Source organism: Sitodiplosis mosellana, unplaced genomic scaffold (genome assembly GCF_009176505.1).
Source record: "Sitodiplosis mosellana isolate CC-2019 unplaced genomic scaffold, AAFC_SMos_1.0 Smas_scaffold_3, whole genome shotgun sequence".
Taxonomy (NCBI): Eukaryota; Metazoa; Arthropoda; class Insecta; order Diptera; family Cecidomyiidae; genus Sitodiplosis; species Sitodiplosis mosellana.
Window position 1 is genome coordinate 9,555,157 of NW_022595246.1, and position 10,906 is coordinate 9,566,062.

The window sequence follows — 10,906 nt, forward strand, 5'->3', positions numbered from 1 at the left end:
GAGACAGTGATTGATCTCATCCCTAATTTGTTTGTTTGAACCAGCTGTTGAGAAAGAGCCGTATGTAAATAAAAGAAGAAAAAAAAAGTTATGTTATATTGTTCCCTTTCGGCGCTCTCTATGACATGACTACGCACACACTCACACACTGTCTCGTTCGCTCTCTGTTCCGTCCCGTGTGTTTGCGCGTGTGAGACAGAGAGTATATATTCTTTGCCAATTTGGTGAACGAAACTAACATGGTTCAAAACGAAAGTGTAATCGAATCGGATGATTTTTTTGCAGTTTCGATACGTCAAGCCGAATGTTTGGTCGTTTACCGTGTGCTTGTTGTTCAACGTTAGTTCGTTCGTTCCATACGACACATTGGTGATTTGTGTGTCAACTACACACATTTGTTGGTTTTTTTTTTATTCTCTTTCTATATCCATCAGCACCAGCACCAGCAAAGCGTTGCTGCGTTTTTTTCACTCTCTCGTAAGTCTTGCAGTAAAATTGCAGAATGTGTGTTTTTTTGTTCGGTTTTTTTTTGTTGTTGATATATTCAATTTGTTTGATGTGTAAATTTTGTGCCAGCAGGGAAAAAACGCGAATTTATTGTTTGCGAAATGTGATTGTAAATTGTGTTCAAACAAAAATCTCCATTTAAAGCGTTCATATTTTGACACAATGTGTGTATATTTGTTCCAGTTGGACTGGCAATATTTCCATCGATGGAAGATTCTATTTTAAGTTTTTGTAATTAACATATGGGTTACTTGAAAGACACACAGAGAGAAACAAAAAAAACCGAAAGGACAGTCTTGGTTTAAACGGAAAGTGAAACAAAAAATAGTGCGTTCGTATTTCGTATACAGAGCCAATACATTGAAACGACAGTGTATCCAGTGTCAGTCATGTTTTTGTTGTTCGATACCCATTCTCAGTTTTCCATGGCACACGCTCTGAAATTATAAATGCATGATTCAATTTGATACGTTCATCCTATTCGCTTACATAGACGAAATAACAAATGCACACACAAAAATAAAATTAAGCTTTTTATGACCATTTTTAGAATAAAATTGGGTATGTCGTTATGTGTGTAGGTTGCTTGCAAACTCAATTTGATTGGCTCTTTTTTTTACTTCTATCATTCATATTACGCTTCAGCAGCCGAAGCAGTGGCAGCAACCAACTCACAGCTCAATGACAATTTGTCTGAGCCAAATTTTAAAGTTTATTAAAACCACAAACAACCAAAGGAAGACGGTCTTATGGCAGCGGAAATAGTGTGATTGTGTTAATGATCGCCCTATGACATCATGCCGGAGAAAAAGAAAAGTGGTTTGTTGTTGTTGTTGTTGTTGGTATTGGCGTTGTTGTTATTCAGCCATTGACCATTTCAGCAAATTAAAGATAAAGACTTTATTTACAAAAAATCATATAATCTTCCTTCTGTGCGCATATTTAATGCTGTGAGATTTTTATTTGAACAATGATATTGCGTGAGAGTGATAGCGGGTCTGAATCATGTCTAGATGCAGTATAGATATCCATGTATACATATATATATATATGTATTTCATTGTTGTTTTCATCTTGTGGTTGTCGTTTATAAATTCCATAACGAAATCTCTAAAGTGTTCGAAAACTTCTTGTCATTTCAGTTTGATGTGCCGATGAGTCACAAAGTGTGAGTCGCAGCAATCGAGTCTGTGTGTGTTTTTTTAACAAACAGTGCAGTGCTCGAAAGATACAACATTATTTTTGTTTTGAAGTGAATTCAATTCAATTCCATTCATTTTTAGTGAGTTTGAGAAAAACAAAAACAAGTGACAATGGGGTGATAAACGATAAGAACGTGACTTATTGATATCAAAATGTTTAATCGATGATAATGAAGATATTAGATCGAAAACAGCAACAGCAAAAAGTATAAATAAACGTGAATCGCGTGTAATTCTTTGAATGAATGACAAATGTGAATGGGATAGAGAGTGTCGAAGGCGTGATAGAGACAATGCTCAATGCAGAAATGGCAGAAACAACGCCAACGCCAGACATTTTTATCAATACAACCGAAGAGGTGATCAAAGTAGCAGCCGGTAGCATTGTTGACACAAGCACGGTCACGGATTATTTTAGTAATACATTTGGTGGTTTTACATTGAGTGCATTAACAAATAAGTGTGGACAATGGCAAGAACCGTATCATGTGTATTTTCAATTGGCAAATGCCTTATTCTTGATTGCATTTCTATCACCGCACAAATCCTATGGGTTTCTATTGGCACGATGCGCTCTCGTCTGTGGTAGCATACTAATGACACTATGGAGTTATCTAATCGAATGTTCACTGGACGCGCTCGCTTGGAATGGCGTCTTTGTTATCGTCAATTTGGCGTACCTATTCGTATTGATGTATCAAATGAGGCCAGTTTACTTTGAAAAGGAAATCGATGAGGTAATTATCGATTTAGCGCTCTCTCTCTCTCTGTCTCTCTTTCTATCTTGGAGTGAGCGTGTGCTCTGTGTACATTGAAATTGCATGTCTGTTCAAAATGAATCAACATTGTTTTTTTTTATTCTTCTCTTTCGTTTATATTTCAAATAGGTGTACGTTGCCCTATTCAAACCGCTAAAAGTGTCTCGACATCAATTTAAGAAAATTCTAAATTGCATGAAGATGATTCGTTCGCTCAAGTACCAAGAGATTTACGCACAAGAAAAAGTTACCAAAGTTGACAGTCTTTCGCTTGTACTATCGGGAAAGTAAGCACATGTTATACATTGTACAACATAATTTGTGCAGCACACAACAATTCGCACGTTTGGGATGCGCGAACCAATTTACACATTTCTGTACATTTCGAAATAGAGTTTTGAAAAAGTGTTCAATTTGTTTCGCAAATTCCCGAGACCATGCGGTTGAATTCCGTTATAGCATTTTTTTCACATGTTTTTACCAAGAATTTTACACTTATTCGCTTGTCTCTGTTCCATGCATATGCAGATTAGTTGTGTCACAAAACCAAAGAGCCCTGCACATTGTGTTCCAGCATCAATTCCTAGACTCACCGGAGTGGTTTGGCGTCTCGACCGATGATTACTTTCAGGTAAATTCTATCAAATCGCTTATATAAACAGTGTGATTATGTAGAATGAAAGAAGAAACCGCAAATGAGACGAACACAAAACACAGAGGATCGAAAAAAACACGAAGAATAGAAGAGAAGAAGAATAAATTATGAAAATTAAAAGTTGAATTTTCGCACCTTTCAATAATGAAAAGAACAAACAATTTGGCTGCGTTTAAGAAACACGACAAAGAATGGAGTGAAGGCTTATTCTCACATTGAAAATCAAACACGCTTCTTTTTACTCATTTGAAGTATTGAATAGCTTCGCACGAAGAAGTTTTTAGACGATATTTTGAACTGAAAAAAACAACACGAAAATATTATCCCAGAAAAAATTCAATCAAAACAAACAATAGTGATTGATCACTTTAAAGTAATCTCCTGTTTTTTTCCTCTTTGGCGGATGACGTACAAATTGAAATTCATCAAGCAGAACGTCCGAAAATGATCAAACGACAGCGGATAAAAAAAGTTGGCAATGACATTGAGTTAATTTCTAAGGTATTTTGCTGTGTGTTAATTCCATTCAGTCGTGCATAACCGTTGCCTTCCATTAAAGCCACTCAAGCAACTAAAGTAATTCAATTCGTATTAGTTGTACTTAGAGTCGCAGTAGTCGTTTGTCTGCAATGAATAGTCGCGTATGTACACACGTACAACACACAGAGTTCAGACTACTTGTTTTCGCAAAATACACAATGTCAACGTTTAATCCGTTTCGATTGCGTTTCGCCGGAAAACAGAAGACGAAAAGAAATAAAACGAAACTGTCGCTAATACTTATGGACTTTTCCAAACTGTTTGTCGTCGTCATTGTAGTTGCATGCAAACAAAAACAAAAGTCAAAACGGAATCGCGAAATGATGATGGTTTTATTTACATTGTAGGTGTCAATAATGGCAATGGAGGAGTCACGTGTACTAATATGGCACCGCGACAAACTTAGATTATCCATAATCAACGAATCATTCCTGCAAACGGTGTTTGATCATATACTTGGAAAAGATGTGGTTAAGAAGCTCATGCAAGTCACTCAGGTAAACTAAAACCAAACCAAAAAAAAAAATACAAACTTTTGCTAAAGCGGATTTATTTAATGGCAACTGCGATTTAATCAAATAATTTCTGCATTTGTCATGGTGCGCACTGAAACACACACACACATACACACAAAAAGGTGAGTGAGACACTGTCTAACAGCAATGGTCACATTCAGACATATGACGAGAGCAGCAGTGAGGATAAACCAATGTTACAAGTCAAGATGAACGGCGCTGATGACCAGGGAATTAATGCTTTAATCAACCGCCAATTGCAAGGTAAACAACACAAACACTCAACGCGTAAGCACAATCGCAATACATTTTATTTCGTTTCTTTGGTGTCGTATCTAATACTGTCCACAAATAAAAGTATTTTCTTTTGAAACATTTCTAGCACGCATAATTTGTATTTAAACAGTTGCAACCGATTTTATTATTCTCACTTCATTTGTACAAGTTGATTCCCCTGTTGACTCAATTAAATATATTTACCTTTTATCAACGTTGAAATTGTAATGTAAATTTGAGCAACAAAAAAAAAAAACAAACAAACGTACTGAATAATGTAATGTAAATGCGTATGCTAAATAATGATTTTAAAAGATGATCTTTTTCCAATGAAGAGACAGCCGATATGGAAATACCAAAGTTTAAATTAATTTTAGTTTTAAAATGCCATTAAATTAATCACCCAATTGCTTGTATGTCTTGAGTTCATTTACGTATTTAAAAAAAAAATCGATTATTTGTTTGTTTATTTTCGATCTTTTTTCTTCTTTTCCGAATACAACTATTTTAGATGAGCATGTTCCCTTGCTAGGCCGTCACCAATCTAAGCCATATATGCTACAGAAACAATCAGCATTCTCGACAAATCATAAATCAAACCATGATTACAAAACGTCTCCGTGTTGAATATACATAGCCCTTCTCCTTCTCCCTTTTGCTTGAAACCAACTGATGCAAATGTCTAGGAATTAAGTTGATCTTGCTCATTGATTTAATGTTGGTGTGCTCATTCACAAAATGACGTATTTACTAAGAAAATTGCTTAAATTTAGTGTATTTAAAAGAAAGAAAGAATATCCGCCGCCTGGTCATATCCTAATATAGACACATATATGTATCCTAAAATTTCTTCAATCGAAAATGAAATTCATTCAGAATTTAATTGGTTGATTCGAAATCTCAACGATAAAACAAAAACAAAACGTTCACTTGTATTTGAGGCTACACCTCTCATAGAGTATTACAAGAAAAAATTGCCCCAGTTGCGTTTATAATTCGTCTTTGAATTGGATGATACAATAATTTACAAACAATTAGTTTAGATGTAATATGACGAATTGGAAAAAAGAAGAGAATAATGGACAATTATCAATTCCTAAAAAAAACGTAACCTTATTTATAGATAGTCGACTGATTTATTTTTTTGGTCTCTCGTTTCCCGTCAAATTTATTAAGTGATAATAATCAAAAGGATGAGACAAGCGTAATTCATTTTGACGTATGATGTTTTTTTTCGAAAGGGCATATATGTTTTTCTTTCGAACGATTTAAAATCTACTATTTATTTAATTACGATAATTGCAATTTACAAATTCAATTACACAATCAATTGATTAAGGTGACCCATGAAGATATGTATGAAGTAATGAAATTACGCCGCGCAATGTTGTCATTTATGAGTTTTGGTATTATTTTTTTTCTTGTTTTTTTTTCTCGATTGTTTTTGCCTATTTGATTTATTGTGAATGCTTTCTATATTAATTAAATTCAATAAAAGAACAACAACCAAAATCAACAAACACGCTGTATCTATATAATCTTCTGCCTTTCTTTCTCTATCTACCTCTCTTGCTCGCTCTCTATTTATTGTTGTATTTAATTTATCTCTTCCTTCTTCATTTCCGTTGATGATGTGTGATTTTATTGTCCATTTTTAACGTACAGGCATTTCGATATCGAAGTACTACTACGGTGAGTCTTAACTCCATTCACACCTTGACCTTACTCTACTTTCGTTGTTTTTTTTTTCTGTTGTGTTGTGTTGTATTCTTTTTCTCTCCATTACATAGCTATCCAATTATTTATTTAGCCTTTTTCTATTGAATCTTTTGTATATCCCTCTATTTCTATCTCCATTTGAAAAAATTATCTTCTTCTCTTGATTCGTTTAAATTAGAAAATTACCGCTTTGGCAAATAAATACATGTTATACTTGCTTATTTCATTTTTTTTTGCAGTAGGAGACATAAACTCATGGCGCTTGGGCTGTATTGAGGAAACTGACCATGAAACTGCTGTTTAAATATTGAACACAAAACTCATATATATATACATATATACTGAATTTATTGAATTGCATTTTACTATTGAGAACCGTAATGACTGTTAACTGCCAGTGAATATTCTAATTGATAGATTTGATATTTTAAGCCAATTTAATGTTTAATAAATTTGCAAATGGCTTCCAAAAAAGAAAACAAAAACTGATTCAAATGAAAAACCAAAAAAACCAGAAGGAAACTAGAATCAAATTTTAACTATAGCCTATGTTTTATCCACTTTGTTTCAGCGAATTGTTATTATCAATGAAATATTACCGATAAAATTATGGAATTTGTATTTGTTACAGTTATGATTGTTGGACATTGATATACTGATTGAAATAAATGAGATTAAAATGATTTGCGGGTTTCATTGGTCGATTAGGTATGCTATTTTTAGAGTTAAGATTGATTTAATCATAGCAGACTCGCACACTTGTGAAATGTAAGTTCTTTACCATTTGTGGAGGAATCTTCATTTTCCCACTGGGATTTTTCTTCTTCTCACGTTGAGATTTTTTCAATTAAAATATTTAGAATTTTTCTAACGTTCATACTTAACAACCGAATTCCTCGAGCAAATTAATCAATTTTAACAGCTTAAACCATTCAAATAAAAAGACTGAAGTAATTCATATAAGAAATGCAAGCATTTATTGGATATAAATAAGGAATAAATACTTTGAATTGTGTTGAATGAATATTGCCCATTTCGAGCTCTGTTATTCATATTTCTCTGTGGTTCATTTTTCCAATCTAACTGCACCTAACCTCACACTTAGTGACACTGTCTCGTGATATTTTAGCCGACTCGCAATTGACAGCCGTCGTCACTGTAAACGTCAAACATACAAACCAACAACTGCAAATTGTGCAAAGAAATACCAGATCGAAAAGTTTTGTGAAAATTTTGTAGAAAAATGTTCAAAAAGTAAGTTTTTCCCTCTGAGCTTCATTTAAGATATAATTTTCAACATCAATCGCTCATTCACCGTGTTATTTTGTTGTTTCAACTAGATTCGACGAGAAAGAGAACATTTCGGGTACTCAACAGCTGAAGTCATCTGTGCAAAAGGGTATTCGTACGAAATTAATCGAACAATTTCCTCACATCGAAACGCACGTTGATCAAATCCTGCCGAAGAAGGATGCATTCAAAATTGTGAAATGCCAAGATCATATCGAAATTTTGATCAACAGTTCCGGCGATCAGCTGTTTTTCCGACATCGCGAAGGTCCATGGATGCCGACTTTGCGGCTACTGCATAAATACCCATACTTTTTGCCAATGCTACAAGTCGACAAAGGTGCTATTCGATTCGTTCTGAGTGGAGCCAACATTATGTGCCCGGGATTGACATCGCCAGGTGCATGCATGACACCGGTAGATAAGGGTACGGTCGTCGCTATTATGGCAGAAGGAAAACAACATGCACTAGCTATCGGCTTCACAAGCCTCTCAACCGAAGACATGTAAGGAAATCATTTCTTTCAGAAAAAAAAGTCTTTTCAAACTCGCAAAAGTGGAAATTCCAATTCTTTTATTTCGTTTCTTTTTTTCTCTCTCTCTCTCTCTAAACAGAGCCAAAGTTAACAAAGGTGTCGGCGTTGAGAACTGTCATTACCTAAACGATGGTCTTTGGCAAATGAAACCAGTCAAATAAATTCCGAAAATGAAGAAAACAATGCATTTTTTATCGGCTGAACACGATGATATTCTCTTTTGTAACATCTCAAGCTAATATGACTTTGTATTTTTTAAAATTTCGCTAAATATATTTAAATATGAAATCGAAATCGAAATCGTGTTGGTTGTTCCAGAGTCTTCTATGCAAATTCACAGGTTTCTTTGAATGTGTTGAATTGTAGGCCATAAGGGCATTGGGCACACAGACTGTTCCATTCATCCCAGCAAATGTAGTATCTGTAGAAAGGGAAACGGTTCAAGTTGTTTAATTCAAAATGAACTAAAATATCAAACTACTGATGCGAATGGCTTATTTGTCATCGCAAGCCAGTATTGATTCGCACAAATCCGTTGGAATTGTGTCGCGAGTTCTACAACAGAAAGCACAGCGTATTCATAACGAATTTATGAATCAAAGCGAGTCAGCGCGAGTCGGTTGAATTTTTTTTCTGAAGAAACATTGACTCGTAAACTTATATGAAAGACTCGCACAGTTGCCTACATTTTTCGTATTGACTCGTGAGACTTGCATTACACATAAGCCCCTCGTACTGATGTATATATGAAGTTGTAAAAAATCGAGATACAGTTTGGCTATTTTCAAATGCATCTAACACTTAAAGTAAAACTTGTTCAAACTTACACCGTTGGATCGTCGTTATCAATTTCATAGTATGGCCCACCACTTAGGCACCGTTTTCCAGTGAAATTCTTGGTTCGACATAACTGTTTTACATTGCACTCCCGAATGCGAGCATCAAATTCCAAATTATCGGCACATGCCATCAGCAATGGTTTGTGTCTAAAGCACTGAACGAGTCAAGACAATCGAAATCAAATTATAAGATTTAAAATGTTAATTTAAGTGATTATTTTCAAATGTCAACCTGAACGAGTTGGTTTGGTGCATGCGGCACGGGGAACAGTTCGTACTCTGAATTCGATGAACATGAGAAACACGCTCCGGAATCTTTAACGCAGTCCTCAATTTGCGCATCAAAGAATGGCAAATCGTATGGACACATGAAGGGTTCCTCTGTTGTCTTCATACCATTAATGCATTCAAAATATGTACGGCATTCCGCAAAGGAACTATCTATATCTATAGACCGTGCACGTCCATCCTTATGACAAAAAGAGAAGAAAAATTAAAAATCCGATGATATTCAATAAATTGGTGGCTGGTTATGAAAAATAGTTTAACCGAATGGCCATACTTTATGACCAAAACAGGGATCGGTCAGAGGATTTGCAAAATTAACCACGGATGATGCTGTCGCAAAACTAAAGAGTTGAGCAAAAATTGCGATTCTACTAAAATTACGTGTAACACACTTATTGACTGCCATTGTTTCAGCGAGACTTTATGACTGATTTCTAATCGATTGAATTGGTATTTTTATAGGCTGCTTCTACACGTTACAAAAAATTATCAGTCCGAAAACTGTTCATGGTCGTCATAACAAATAAATAAATTTGATAAGAAACTAGTAAATCTTGTGATTTTTGTCAAATTAAAAAAATGCCTTTCATATATCACTTTATGATAAGTGTTACAATCGTCGTCATCATCAGAAGTTTTTTTTTATGGGTATCTTATGCAATGAGTGTAATTCATCTTTGAGTCATATTTCAGCGTATTATTTCTTCGCAGAAAAATAAAACGACAATTACTTTCAACAAGCACTTTCATTAGAACAGAAAAAAAAACAACAACGAAGAGACTCCCATTCATGCCACGAGATAAATGCTGAGCGAGTTGAAAAGTATTTATCTCGTCGAATTTTTTTTCGCCCTATTTTTCTTCGACATACCCAACACAATATGTTGTGCTCTCAGTGTGTTCCATCCATTGAAGATGACGACCGTGTATTTATTCCATAAAGTAGATTCTAGTTTCGTTTATTATTTACATAAAGCAGCAACAGTGTATGGAAGTTGATTTCACGTTTCAATAGTAACAATGAGTGCCTTTGGTGCACAGGCGCACAACCGTTTACTATTCGTATTTTTAAATGTGTTCCGAATGTCAATTTGCTCGTGCAGAGGATGTGTGTGGTTGGTTTGATGGAGGAAAAATGTCGTCGTCGTCCACCAAAACAATTCAGTTGAATTACGCGAGCGAGAACTGCTGTTGCATGTTACACATACGCCTCATAACTGGTAACATATTGTTAGAATTTTGGAAGTGCGAAACCGAAGGAAGTAAAAAAAACGAAGCATTTGCTCGGCAAATTCGATTTAATGATAATAAAATTGTGCAAAATTGGCGGTAACAGCAACAGTGGCATAGAGCACAGTGGTTATTTGTGTACAAAACATTGAAAAAGGTAAAAATTATGCAGTGCATCTGTTTGTGGTGAAACGTGAACGAACGAAAAAAAAAGCACGCAGAAAGAATCGGGTTGTGAATTCGATTGCAGTGATTTCGTGTACAATATGTAATGAGTTCAGAATTTCAAGTGCTTGTTAAAAACGAGTTTAAAATATCTTTTCGCAATTATCTATCGGATGAAAAGCGAAAAAAAAAACAAATTTAATCAAATTAAATAGTTCGTGAATTCCCCGAACATTATTATTATTTTGTGTGTGTGTCTAAATACACTATAGAAAATGTGTTTGCTTATTTTTTTTGGTGTATTATTAACACACTGTGACGCAACCCAGTCTCGTTCTTTCTCTCTCTCTCTCTCTCTCTCTCTCTCTCTCTCTCTCTCTCTCTCT

At 34.9% G+C, this 10,906-nt stretch overlaps 4 protein-coding genes across 17 annotated transcripts in view; 3 read left to right on the top strand and 1 right to left on the bottom strand.

The window, feature by feature from the left end:
* The first annotated feature begins 176 nt into the window (after positions 1-176).
* LOC129566324 (blood vessel epicardial substance) lies at positions 177-6,852 on the top strand. Of its 13 annotated transcripts, XM_055442145.1 has the most exons (9): positions 251-1,068; positions 1,153-1,326; positions 1,650-2,446; positions 2,597-2,754; positions 2,996-3,098; positions 4,010-4,159; positions 4,300-4,465; positions 6,119-6,145; positions 6,412-6,852. In XM_055442145.1, exons 3-9 carry the CDS (start codon positions 1,955-1,957, stop codon positions 6,474-6,476), a joined length of 1,161 nt encoding a protein of 386 aa, XP_055298120.1. In that variant the 5' UTR covers positions 251-1,068; positions 1,153-1,326; positions 1,650-1,954; the 3' UTR covers positions 6,477-6,852. The 13 variants fall into 13 exon arrangements, with proteins under 13 accessions (XP_055298122.1, XP_055298127.1, XP_055298120.1 ...); XM_055442149.1 differs by lacking the exons at positions 6,119-6,145; positions 6,412-6,852 and adding an exon at positions 4,965-5,973 and having other exon boundaries at positions 255-1,068; positions 4,300-4,441; XM_055442153.1 differs by lacking the exons at positions 6,119-6,145; positions 6,412-6,852 and adding an exon at positions 4,965-5,973 and having other exon boundaries at positions 489-1,068; positions 1,156-1,326; positions 4,300-4,441.
* A 418-nt stretch (positions 6,853-7,270) lies between these two features.
* Positions 7,271-8,292, top strand: LOC129566326 (malignant T-cell-amplified sequence 1 homolog). The gene is made up of 3 exons (XM_055442161.1): positions 7,271-7,426; positions 7,513-7,968; positions 8,078-8,292. Exons 1-3 carry the CDS (start codon positions 7,416-7,418, stop codon positions 8,157-8,159), a joined length of 549 nt encoding a protein of 182 aa, XP_055298136.1. The 5' UTR covers positions 7,271-7,415; the 3' UTR covers positions 8,160-8,292.
* Positions 8,229-9,569, bottom strand: LOC129566325 (uncharacterized). The gene is made up of 4 exons (XM_055442160.1): positions 9,400-9,569; positions 9,070-9,306; positions 8,826-8,992; positions 8,229-8,419 (listed from the first exon to the last, which is right to left on the bottom strand). The coding sequence occupies exons 1-4, from the start codon at positions 9,529-9,531 to the stop codon at positions 8,323-8,325; spliced, it is 633 nt and encodes a 210-aa protein (XP_055298135.1). The 5' UTR covers positions 9,532-9,569; the 3' UTR covers positions 8,229-8,322.
* Positions 9,570-10,201: 632 nt separating this feature from the next.
* LOC129566327 (brefeldin A-inhibited guanine nucleotide-exchange protein 3) overlaps positions 10,202-10,906 on the top strand; it is an 11,561-nt gene continuing 10,856 nt past the window's right edge. The window contains exon 1 of one of the 2 annotated variants that reach the window (XM_055442162.1): positions 10,202-10,512. The gene's annotated coding sequence lies outside the window, so the exon portion shown is untranslated. The other variant, XM_055442163.1, reaches the window with a different exon arrangement.

Bases quoted from the DNA above. Each gene is read 5' to 3' on its own strand.
- LOC129566324 (XM_055442146.1), top strand. From the start codon at position 1,955: ATGACAAATGTGAATGGGATAGAGAGTGTCGAAGGCGTGATAGAGACA. The intron at 2,755-2,995 runs GTAAGCACATGT...ATGCATATGCAG, and splicing joins TCGCTTGTACTATCGGGAAA to ATTAGTTGTGTCACAAAACC. The intron at 4,466-4,964 runs GTAAGCACAATC...CAACTATTTTAG, and splicing joins ACAACACAAACACTCAACGC to ATGAGCATGTTCCCTTGCTA.
- LOC129566326 (XM_055442161.1), top strand. The intron at 7,969-8,077 runs GTAAGGAAATCA...CTCTCTAAACAG, and splicing joins AGCCTCTCAACCGAAGACAT to AGCCAAAGTTAACAAAGGTG.
- LOC129566325 (XM_055442160.1), bottom strand. From the start codon at position 9,531: ATGGCAGTCAATAAGTGTGTTACACGTAATTTTAGTAGAATCGCAATT. The intron at 8,993-9,069 runs GTTGACATTTGA...TGACTCGTTCAG, and splicing joins CACCAAACCAACTCGTTCAG to TGCTTTAGACACAAACCATT. The intron at 8,420-8,825 runs GTAAGTTTGAAC...CCCTTTCTACAG, and splicing joins GATAACGACGATCCAACGGT to ATACTACATTTGCTGGGATG.